Source organism: Ictalurus punctatus, chromosome 27 (assembly GCF_001660625.3).
Source record: "Ictalurus punctatus breed USDA103 chromosome 27, Coco_2.0, whole genome shotgun sequence".
Taxonomy (NCBI): Eukaryota; Metazoa; Chordata; class Actinopteri; order Siluriformes; family Ictaluridae; genus Ictalurus; species Ictalurus punctatus.
Window position 1 is genome coordinate 12132501 of NC_030442.2, and position 12500 is coordinate 12145000.

Sequence of the window (12500 nt, forward strand, 5' to 3'; positions counted from 1 at the left end):
CATATAGTGTATCTGCTCTTTAAATCCAAAGGAGAGCACACAGGTATCTGACTTATTCCAGATACAATTATTCAGTTCTCAGGTACATTCAAAGAATTGAATTAACACAATTCTCAAATCTGGTTTACAAACCTGGATATCGGATTTGTTAAGTGTTGTATGAAGAACAGAGCCCTGCGTTTCAGAACTAAACCATGGTCCGAACACAGAAGAGCATAGCTGAATCCCTGGGGTTTCAGGGGAAATTCTGGGAAATGTTCCACTAGAAACGGGGTTATTTTTATTTTATTTATTTATTTATTTTAGATTTTTGGTTCTTAGACACCAATTGCAATAAGGATCCTGGAGAAAAGGGACTTGTTTCTCTGTGACTTGTTAATGCCATGTAACAGCAGGTGGCAGTAAACACCACGTTTTGCTTTGCGGCTCTCTGACTCCTAACTATGAAATTCTTCCACAAAATTATTGTGGTTGTAAAGATATGTCTCTTTTGTAAAATAATTTTTATTTACTATTATTATTATTTATTTATTTATTTTTTAACAACGTGCACATTTTAGGCAAGTCATTCTGTGAATGTGAGCTGGATGCCAATCCACACATATGTGTATATATATATATATATATATATATACAGTATCTCCCAAAAGTGAGTATACCCCTCACATTTTTGTAAATATTTGATTATATCTTTTCATGTGGCAACACTGAAGAAATGACACTTTGCTACAATGTAAAGTAGTCAGTGTACAGCTTGTGTAACAGTGTAAATTTGCTGTCCTCTCAAAATACCTCAACACACAGCCATTAATGTCTAAACTGCTAGCAACAAAAGTGAGTACACCCCTAAGTGAAAATGTCCAAATTGGGCCCAATTAGCCATTTTCCCTCCCCAGTGTCATGCAGGAGGTAGCAGGTGTGTTAAATTTGGTGTCATCGCTCTCACACTCCCTCATACTGGTCACTGGAAGTTCAACATGGCACCTCATGGCAAAGAACTCTCTGAGGATCTGAAAAAAAGAATTGCTGCTCTACATAAAGATGGCCTAGGCTATAAGAAGATTGCCAAGACCCTGACACTGAGCTGCAGCACGGTGGCCAAGACCATACAGCGGTTTAACAGGACAGGAACAGGCCTCGCCATGGTCAACCAAAGAAGTTGAGTGCACGTGCTCAGCGTCATATCCAGATGTTGTCTTTGGGAAATAGACGTATGAGTGCTGCCAGCATTGCTGCAGAGGTTGAAGGGGTGGGGGGTCAGCCTGTCAGTGCTCAGACCATACGCCGCACACTGCATCAAATTGGTCTGCATGGCTGTCGTCCCAGAAGGAAGCCTCTTCTAAAGATGATGCACAAGAAAGACCACAAACAGTTTGCTGAAGACAAGCAGAGTAAGGACATGGATTACTGGAACCATGTCCTGTGGTCTGATGAGACCAAGATAAACTTATTTGGTTCAGATGGTGTCAAGCGTGTGTGGCGGCAACCAGGTGAGGAGTACAAAGACAAGTGTGTCTTGCCTACAGTCAAGCGTGGTGGTGGGAGTGTCATGGTCTGGGGCTGCATGAGTGCTGCCGGCACTGGGGAGCTACAGTTCATTGAGGGAACCATGAATGCCAACATGTACTGTGACATACTGAAGCAGAGACTGGGACGCAGGGCAGTATTCCAGCATGATAACGACCCCAAACACACCTCTAAGACAACCACTGCCTTGCTAAAGAATCTGAGGGTGAAGGTGATGGACTGGCCAAGCATGTCTCCAGACCTAAACCCTATTGAGCATCTGTGGGGCAAATGGAAGGTGGAGGAGCACAAGGTCTCTAACATCCACCAGCTCCGTGATGTCGTCATGGAGGAGTGGAAGAGGACTCCAGTGGCAACCTGTGAAGCTGAACCTGTGAAGAGGGTTAAGGCTTGAAAATAATGGTGCCACACAAAATATTGACACTTTGGGCCCAATTTGGACGTTTTCACTTAGGGGTGTACTCACTTTTGTTGCTAGCAGTTTAGACATTAATGGCTGTGTGTTGAGTTATTTTGAGGGGACAGCAAATTTACACTGTTACATAAGCTGTACACTCACTACTTTACATTGTAGCTAAGTGTCATTTCTTCAGTGTTGCCACATGAAAAGATATAATCAAATATTTACAAAAATGTGAGGGGTGTACTCACTTTTGTGAGATGTTGTATATATACCTGGCCATTTCATTGAGAAAGATCTGGCTTCGCCCCTGCAGCTGCCTCTTTACTCAATGCCTCTGCAGTTTTCTGACGAGATGGAGAAGCTGGCCGATTCACAAGCGCATCATAACTTTTATTAATAAAAAAGGCTCCTAGGTGTGCGGTATGCAAAATCATAAGCCTTCAGACAGTGTTCAGTATTTTAGAGCCGTTCTGTTCAGTCAGTACACGTTTTCTCATAACGCGCGTGTCTGAACGCGTTTTGGCACAGGTTTTTACCAGTCCCCAAAAATACTGATAAGCTCCACTTATTTTGATCTAGACGCTCCATAACAATTGACATCTACCAATCAGTGGGGTTGAAGGGCGGGGTTTTAAGATGACACGGACTGCACGGTACAGACGCGCGCCACAATCTTTACGCGCGGTTACGCAGCACGTGCACGGCGCTTCTAGTCCTACGTGCAGCTACTATGGGGAACGTCGAAGTGATAACGACAGAGGATTTCTTTCAGAGCGACACAGCGAACAGTTCGATAAGTTTTGGAAGTCTAGAGGACATCGACGTGTCGGCAGACGGCAGTCCGCTCCTGCGCTGCTTTATCTCCGTTACCTACGCGGTGGTGTGCGCCGCGGGTTTGGTGGGCAACTTGTTTGTGCTCGTGTTTATCCGGGCGAGACAAGCGCGCAGGAAATCCGAGACCAATGTCTTCGTGCTCCATCTGGCCGTGACGGATTTCCAGTTCGCGCTCACGCTGCCGTTCTGGGCTGCAGACGCCGCGCTGGACTTCAGCTGGCCGTTTGGCGATGTCATGTGCAAGCTCGTGCTTTCGGCCACGGTGATGAACATGTACGCGGGTGTATTCTTTCTCACTGCCATGAGCGTCGCGCGCTACCGGTGCGTGGCATCCGCGCTGAAGGAGCGCCGAGGCGCGCGCTCCTCTGTCAAACTCGTAGCTGCCGTGTTGTGGTTGCTGGCCACAGCTGCCACCGCGCCTACGTCCATTTTCTCCACGGTTAACGAGGTGGCCGGAGAAAAGCTCTGTCTCTTACGCTTTCCAAACGGTCAGCTCTGGTTAGCTGTGTACCACCTGCAGAAAATCCTGCTCGCCTTTGTGATACCCATGGCCACCGTCTCTATCAGCTACCTGCTGCTGCTGAGGCTCGTGCACCGCCGCAGCTTGAAGCCTAGATCAAGCGTCACCCGCTCGGTCGCCGTGCTAGTGTTGTCCTTCTTCCTCTGCTGGATGCCCAATCACGCCGTGACACTGTGGGGAGTCCTGGTGAAGCTGAACGCCGCGCGCTGGAACAAGGCATATTACGCGGTGCACACCTACGTCTTCCCGCTCACCGTGTGTCTGGCTCACGCGAACAGCTGCTTAAACCCGGTTATTTACTGCCTCATGCGCAGAGAGTTCAGGCGGAAGCTACGGCACTTTTTCCTCCGTGACTGAACGCGCGCGCTCTCCATGCGCTACTCGTGTGCGCAAACGTCTGTTTCTGTCTCGTATCCCACACGTGGTCGTAGCTGTTGTTGCTTTCGGAGACGTAAAAGAAAACATCAGCAAATGAGAAAGGAAAACGTGCTTTCCACAAGCTGCGTCAAAATCGTGAACACGTTCTTTTTTTTGTGCGTAATGATGTGTAAAATGTTTATTGTTCCGAAAACACACTGAAAGCAAGACAATCTCTCTCCTATCGTCTTTGTACAGTTACCAAGCCATCTGTATATATATATGTGTGTGTGTGTGTGTGTGTGTGTGTGTACACAATTTTTTTTTCATTTACAATTGGAAACAAATATTGAGTGTAATAATAGTATTTATTATAAGTAAATATTCAGTACCTTGGGTGCACGGTGGCTCTGTGGTTAGCACTTTCATCGCACACCAACAGGGTTGGGGGTTTGATTCCCACCGTGGCCCTGTGTGTGCGGAGTTTGCATGTTCTCCCCGTGCTGCGGGGGTTTCCTCCGGGTACTCCGGTTTCCTCCCCCAGTCCGAAGACATACATGGTAGGCTGACTGGCATGTCCAAAGTATCCGTAGTGTGTGAATAGGGTGTGTGAATGTGTATGTGATTGTGCCCTGCGGTGGATTGGCACCCTGTCCAGGGTGTACCCCGCCTCGTACACGATGCTCCCTGGGATAGGCTCCATATTCCCCGCTACCCTGAAGGACAAGCGGTATAGAAAATGGATGGATGGATGAATTTGTGGGTTCCATGACTTGTGGAGTCCATGCCAGCTCGAGTGCACACTGTGATTAAAGCAAAAGGTTTACATACCAAATACCAAGAAACTCTGAAATTCATTTAAATATTTCAAAGATTCTACTTTGCACTCAGGTTGTGGTCAGTAATATAATTTGTAATGAAACTTGTTGATGGAAAGTTGTTGTTCCCTCTAGTGGTCTCAGAATTTTCGATTCCATTGTGTGTATATTATTGCTTATGCTAATGATGAACAATGTCTGATGGAACCAAATGTACCAAATTTAATAATAATATGTAGTTTTACTTGTAATTAGCTTTTAGAGCAAAGCGTTAAAGGTGCACCGCTGGTCATGATGGTCTGATTAAATACGTTAAATATATAGAATATATAAATATATTTATACAGATAAAAGATACAAAGTAAAGGTACAAAAGATGCACCTATAATGGCACCACCCCAGCAACAAGGACAACTACAGTTTGGTGCCTTTATTTCTGAGAGTGTCAAAAAGCTAGACCCGGTAACCATCCCGAAGAACCCCTGAGGAACGTATTTTGAAAGAGAACCTCAGGGAGAATGGGAGAACTTGGAAAACTGCCAAGACTGAACAATGTACTTTCTTGTTGCTAGAACTAACCTAGTCCCTGTAATGAGCCATGTCTAAAAATTTAATCCGTTTAACATACATCAAGCACATCTGTATGCAGTGTTTTTCTTTTTGCTAAATGGTCTGCACTTATATGGTGCTCTTTTTTTTTTTTTTTTTTTAACCTCAGTACAAAGTGCTTTACATTGATTTTCATTCATCCATTCTCACACACACTCACACATGGTGGCAGAGCTGCCATGCAAGGCGCTAGCTTGCCATCTGGAGCAATTTGGAACAACTCAGTGTTATGCCCAAGAACTTCGGCATGTGGGCTAGGAATCAAACCTCCAACCCTACGATTAGTGGACAACCCACTCTACCACCTGAGCCACAGCCGCTGTACCAATGACGCTTAAATGACCACTGTGGCAGAAATACCAAGAAATCAGAAGAGCCATTTAAGAGCAGTTCCATTACTAATGCCATTCTTCTAGTCTAGACATGAACAGTTCTCAAACAATTCTGTGCTATTCAAACAGATAAACCCCAGATCACTTATGTGGGGTATAAATAGTGGTAGCATGGACTATTATATAAGTTAGCCTATTAGTTTTTATCAGGCTGTACAATGATAATGAGCTGATAATATTATCAGTGACTAAGCGGATCAAATTGCTTTTCATTTACACCACCAATGACCAGACGATTGTGGATCTAAATAATAGAAACCACAGTAACCGTTAACCATGTTTTGATTATATTCTGCCTTGTTTGCCTGTAGAATACCTGAAACGGGCATTTTCAATCTCCTGTTTAAGGAAATTAGCATGTTTCACTGAATGTCATTTCACTGTATGGTTCCAGTGCTGCAAGAAATTGATTACGCCATCTAATTTAAAACCTGACATCAGAAATAACCAAGTGTGTAAATAAATAAATAAATAAATAAATAAATAAATAAATAAAATGAATATTGCAAATGGGAAACAATTGTTTGTTTAAGTGCATTCTTGCTCTCCTCTGTTCCCCCCCCCCCCCCCCCCCCCCTAAAAATTGTATTGTTTCAGCTTGTTCTCTATTAGTTTCCATTCTGCTGTTGGTCTCTCCCAGATCCTGCCTCACTTTGAGATCGTCTTCTTTCATTCATGAGTAAGAGCTTTATATTGGTCAGGTGGATCTGGAGCACTGGGTGTGAGGCAGGGAGACACCTCGAACGCAATGCCAATTCATCACAGGACACCAAGCTCAAACACATGTCCACACTCTCATTTACACCTAGGGGCAACCTGGTATAGCCATTCCACCAGCCAGGAAGAAGAGGAGAATGTGTGAATGAGTCCACATAAATATTAACCTGAGCTCTGGATTGAACCGAGGAGCTTTCTGATCTTCCTGCTGGGAGACAGACACATACTCCAAGACACAAGTCATAGCAGTCTGTAGGGAGGCTGTAAAAATGTAGCCTGTTTATTTATGGAAACAAACCTTGGCCTTTGGTTTGACTCATCATCAAGAAGTTCTAGAATGGAGTTAAGTGTGAAATTACCACTGCTAGCACATCTACTTGTAAAGGCTGCTAATACAATAATTATATTCTGAGATTTTTATGATCTTTGGCTAACATTTTGGAATGGATTCAATACTCATTTTTGATCATATGCAATGGATATGAAACATCTTTCATTTGAAATAATGAAGAGTGGAATCCTACAGGTAAGAAAGCAAAGAAGAGGAAAAAAATCACCTTCATTTTCCCTTCATTCACTCAACTTCAGGAAGTGCATGGTGAGCCTATCACATTAGCACTGTGCAAGACAGGAATACACCTTGGACGAGATGCAAATCTATCACACCTGCAGCTTCCTGTGCATTACATGTCTCATCTCCAGGGTCCTTGGTTCAATCCTGATTTGATTGAGTTAGGGCTGGATCTGGATTAGGTCCCTTAGGTAAGGGTTCTCTGGATTAGTTTGACTAACTGGCTACACTAGATTGCACGTAGGGGTAAGCGTGTGTACATGGTGCCCTGTGATGAGCTAGTATCCCATCTACGGTGTGTTCCAACCTAACACCTAGTATTCCCAGGATAGGCTCTGGATCAACCACAATCCTGGCCATGACCGAGCTGTTATGAATGAATGAATGAAAGGCTACTCATAACTGGTCCCAGAATAAACCGTGTGGTCCTCATCTGCCTTCCTTATATGATTTCTTTATGAAAGTGCCTTTAAATGTGCAACCTTTTTTTTTTTATGTAAAATGATATTTAATAATCATTCATCTGTTCTTTGCTGCAGTGAAACACAATGTGTTTATAAGAATAAAATGTTTTCCCTATATGCTATCTATCAAGGAAATTTTTCCTCGTGTATGTTGGTCAAGGATGAATACTAATTTAATGACATTTTCCCAAATGCAGCTTAAAATGATGCATAATTTAAAACTCAGTCCACATGGCCTAAATAATTCAGATGAAAGTTAGGCTATACTGTGATTTGATTTTGTGGGAAAACGAACTTAATATATGTAAGCCTATGAGGCTTGTAAAGTAAAAATCATATAATCATATAAAATATTTGCATTAAATTACATTTGGTTACATTACTATTACATTTTAGACATTTTAGCCAAAATCAGGCAGAAATGAACAATGAACAATGTTTTTTTAAGTTGCTCTTTTCCAATTCACACAATTTGTATTTTGTAAAAATATTTATGCAGATATATAGAATATTCTAAAGGGTTCACAAACTTTAGAGATAGTTTTGTAACCTTTTCCAGCCTGCTGAGCATCAACAACTCTTTTCCTGAGGTCCTGAGAAATCTCATTTGTTTGTGCCATGATACACTTCCACAAAAAAAAACAAAAAAATTGAAAACATCTGACTCTAATTTCACCTTCAAATGAACTGCTAATCTTAGAGGTTGACATACTTTTGCCACTCACAGATATGTAATGTTGGATCCTTTTCCATAATAAGTAAATGACCAAGTATAATATTTTTGTCTTATTTGATTCATTTGGTTCTCTTTATCTACTTTTAGGACTTGTGTGAAAATCTGAAGTTTTAGATCATGTTTATGCAGATATCTAGAAAATTCTAAAGGGTTCACAAACTTTCAAGCACCATTGTACACCTTACCATCCTCTTCAGCAGAAATCACAGACTTCAAACTTTTCCATCTTAAATCCAACCCACCTTGTGTACACTCTGTGCTTGAGAGCAACTGGGAAGTTAAAGTCTACTAAACTTCAAAAACATCAATATTTTGTTTGTAACAGTTCATTTAAACTCTTTTCCTAATATTTTCCCACTGATTGCATGTTATTATAGCCTCTAGAAAGAATCCATTCTTCCTGATAACATCGCAATACTTCCTGTATCCTCCATCCACCCATATCCAAAGCATAACAGATTAACACCCATTTCTTTTCTTTTCTTTTCTCCCCCCCCTCCCAAAAAACAATAGATTCAGTTAAATTAGACCACAGCACTCGCTTCTAAAATTTCTCTTTCATTGTTGTACTGGTGCACTACTTTTATCCTGACAGCCATCTTTGGTCTTCACGATATTGTAATGACTTTTTGTCCATTGTTTACTGCTTAATGACATTACAGACAGTTAAAATAATAATAATAAAAAAAAACAGGAGCAAAATCTACTTTGTAAAAGTTAAATTTATTTGTTCAAAGTAATTATCAGTCAGCTACTAAGATGTGGGTTGCGTTGCTGTCTGAGAGTTTCAGAGTTTCTGATTCGATCCTGAACTCGGGTTGTCTGGAGTTTCATTTGTTTTCTTGATGTTCTTGTGGGTTTCCTCCAGGTTCTCTGGTTTCTTCCTACCTCACAAAGTCATGCCAATAGGTACATTGGCTGTGCTAAATTTCCATTAGGTGTGAATCTGTGCGTACTAGCACCTCATGCCAAGTATTCCCAGGACAGGCTCTGGCTCAACCCCAACCCTGGCCAGGATAAAGTGGTTACTGAAGATGAATGAGTGAATGATATTTTAGAGGTGCCTCTTTCTGCTGATTGGAAGCACAACACCAAGACATGTTTGAACAGTCAGAGAAATGATTAAGCTTGGCAAGTGTCTTTACCATTGATTAGACTTGAATTAAAGAAATGCTGCATGGTTCAACTTAATTTGCATCTATCTAAAGCTTATGGGTGATTAATCTGGGCATCATGGTAATCCCTGTAGTGAGAAACAAATCAATAACCTGTTTGCTCTAAACTCATTTATAATGGAAGCCTAATGACAGTTATTGAATTGCCCATTGAAAATCCATCGCAAAAAGCTTATTACTGGGATAATACTCTCAAGGCTTCTTCTTCTTCTTCTTCCTCTTCTTCTTCTTCTTCTTATCATTATCATCACACCAGCACAGGACCTGGCATTAGGGGAATCCAGCGCACCTGTCAATCCAGTTCAAATTAAAGTTAGGATGTCATTATAGCTATTTTTAAAAACGAGAACCCTGGGACATGTTTGAAAGATGTTGGCCATTAAACATCTGATACCCTCTCAGGCAGAAAAAAAGGGCTGAGTTTCTTTTTTTTAACCACAAAAGTGTTGTAGGTCATTCAAAGGTGTATGTGTATCTGACCGTGTGTCTCCCCTGATGGTACCCTGCCATATCTTTAATGCAGACATTTTCAGTGCTTTTTCCAGTGACTTTTTTTCTTCTTCTTTCTTGCTTTCAGTAAGTGCAAAGTAGCTCAGCAGGGTTCAGTTAAGGCGAGCGATTTGGCAAATAGAGAACATTTTACTTTAGGTCTTAGAACTACTTTAGGAATATTTTATGGATTGATGAAACTTGCATGAAGTCTCAATTAAAAATGGAACCAATGAAGAGCACATAAAACAGAATAAAAGATAATAACAAAGTCCAATGAAGGGGTGACGGCACAGCTTACTCATCACATAGATTATTATAAAATAAACCAAAGGCAAGATACTGTAGCAGAAATGAACCAGATAGCATCACCGCTCTTTACACGGGGTAAGGTTATGCGTATGCTCTACAGTTCATATAATAAAAGATGATCATACTTCACTAAAGATTCCATGTGGATACAAGTGTATAATATTAAAGTTCACCTGAATATTCTGGTTAACCTTCATCCCATCTGTCCAACAGTCAAGCTACTTTCCCCCTTATTTGTGAGAAGACAGCTACAGGCTCAAACAACAAACAATTTTGTCAGCTGTACATCCTTAAGGAGGCTTCGGCTGTCCTTCAGTTATTGTTGTACATTACATTACAGTAAAGTTGACTGTCTTCCAAGCCATGTAAAGTACAAACTGAAAAGACTCAACAAAATGTCACAATTCCTCTAAAATGTATTCAGTTTTTACACAGATTCTACAGAGTGAGTTTTGTCTAGTTCTAGATAAACTAAAAGTTAGCTTTGCTCTGGAGCTTTGCTAAGCACTCTGCTATGCCTCATTGGACTGGGGGAAATAATTTAACCCCTCATTTGTTCTCAATAAAGCCAGAAGAGGGCAACAGATCTCCTGTGGGCATGTGTGTACCAGAAGACAAGACTTTCGAACTGGTATCATTTGCTTTACTAGTAATATCTTAAAGTATTGTACGATATTTGACCTACTGTTTACAATATTTTAAAATGTAGGCACTTCTACTAAACATAACTAAATGTCTTGTCCGTAAATTGCATTTCCTTCGTCTTCTTGATTTTGTCCTAAGTTGTATTCACATTTTCCCCACACACCTGCAGAAGCGCAGTTTCTCAGGAATAGTAGAGATAGTTTACCGAATTTTTTATTTTATAATTATTTTAATAAATAACAGTTATTGATAACGTAATAGTTTAGCATTTTGTTATATTACACGTTACACTGATACATTGCTACATAACGTATTAGTGTTGAAACACCGCCATCTGAGTCAACAAGTCCTGCCCATTGTCAGGTAAGGGGAACGTCATCAGAGGTAGGTTATAAACTCCACGCTACAACGAACCAGACGAGGAAGTCCTGCCCTATCTTGTTTATGATTGGCTACAGTTTGTATTGTCCTTCTCTCCCATTGGCTCAGCGATGTGTCAGTCACGTTGCTGGTCCTCGCGCTGAACGCGTCAGGTGAACAAATCCCTGTAGTTTCTGGTTTGATGAGGAAGGCGCTTTTGCACTGGGGGAGTTTGTGCGCTGTAACAGCTGAGGTAATTTCTGAACTGGACAGGACTCTAAACCGAGTTCTACACCTGTAAGTGAACTTTTATTCAACAACAGAAACGGAGCAAGCATGAAGAGCCTGAAGTACCGCCTGAAAAGGCATGAGGTCACTATCACAGTAAGTAAAAGTTGGATTTGTGGGAGTTTCCGTGTCCAGGCTGCTGTGTGATTAGATGTGTGCGGTGATGGAGGCGCGTTATAACGCTGTGTGGGAACTGAGCTCTAAGGGCTTCTTGCTTTAATAAATGAGGTTTGAGTTTGAGGTTCGAGTTTGAGGTTCAGGGACAGTGTGGTGGGGTTGAGGATTTAGTTTCAGCGTTTGGGAATGTTCTCTTCTCATTCGCCTTGTGGATATGATGACCCCATTACTCTGCTTATTTACTTATTTACTTATTTACTTATTTACTTATTACACTCCTCCATGCCTGGTTGCTTCTTCATGTTTCACGAGTCACAACAGTAAACCTTTGCCAGTTGTTTTCTGATGTTCTTACACCTACTTTTCCCTGCTGAAAAGAAAAGAAAAGAAAATAATAAAGAAAACCATCACAGAAATTCTAATGGTTTCCACTACAAATACCAATACAAACCATGAGCTGTTAAGAAATAAAGCCATTACCATTACTGGTCCTTAAATGGTATCCGCTAGCCACCAATACAGTTTCCATTAAAACCAGTACAACTCCCATGATAAACAATGCAAAGATTCTGTTTTTTCCCCACCAATCGTCTTGAAAGAAAGAATACGTTAGTTGGAATATCAGTTCGTTTAAGAAAAAAAAACGTGATGCAATGTTATGAAAAATATTTGTAAGCCAGTTTTGAGTGTAAACTTTAATGTAATTCCAACAATAATCAACGTTTTAGTCATTTCTTCTATAATATGCTTCTAATTCGCAACAGGAAAGAACAAGTAAAATTTCAGGCATCCCGTTCAACTAGAAAGTGAGACGTATCCAAAAATATGGGAAATGATTGATGTGACAAGTTGTTGTTTCTACCTGTAGTGTCTTGCCTTAAATGATGGACTGTTTTTGAGACTGAAACTGCTTTAATCGTTCACGCAGTCAAGTTTCAAACATTTGTCATCGGCTCTTGGTGTTCTGTTGTGCTTTCATGATTCACTGTGAATCTCGCAGTGCAAAAGTTAGCGTGCCCATAGTTTTCGAATGAAAACGTATATCTCGGTTTACGTTAGAAATGAAACGTTGTATCTGACAACAAAGACGTCGATCTAAATCATATGGCAAAGATAATGAGCAGTTCGAGAAGTTCATCGTCACAACCTTTTCAGTATCCAGATCT

The 12500-nt window shown here is 41.1% G+C and overlaps 2 protein-coding genes across 3 annotated transcripts in view; both read left to right on the forward strand.

The window, feature by feature from the left end:
* Positions 1-2617: 2617 nt before the first annotated feature.
* rxfp3.3a1 (relaxin family peptide receptor 3.3a1) lies at positions 2618-5908 on the forward strand. The gene has a single exon (XM_017458411.3). It carries the CDS (start codon positions 2661-2663, stop codon positions 3639-3641), a length of 981 nt encoding a protein of 326 aa, XP_017313900.1. The 5' UTR covers positions 2618-2660; the 3' UTR covers positions 3642-5908.
* A 5210-nt stretch (positions 5909-11118) lies between these two features.
* Positions 11119-12500, forward strand: part of uacab (uveal autoantigen with coiled-coil domains and ankyrin repeats b) — a 55928-nt gene continuing 54546 nt past the window's right edge. For both annotated transcript variants that reach the window (XM_017459201.3, XM_017459202.3), the window contains exon 1: positions 11119-11313. In XM_017459201.3, coding sequence (XP_017314690.1) covers positions 11266-11313 — 48 coding nt within the window. In that variant the 5' untranslated portion in view covers positions 11119-11265. The remainder of the gene's footprint in view (positions 11314-12500) is intronic.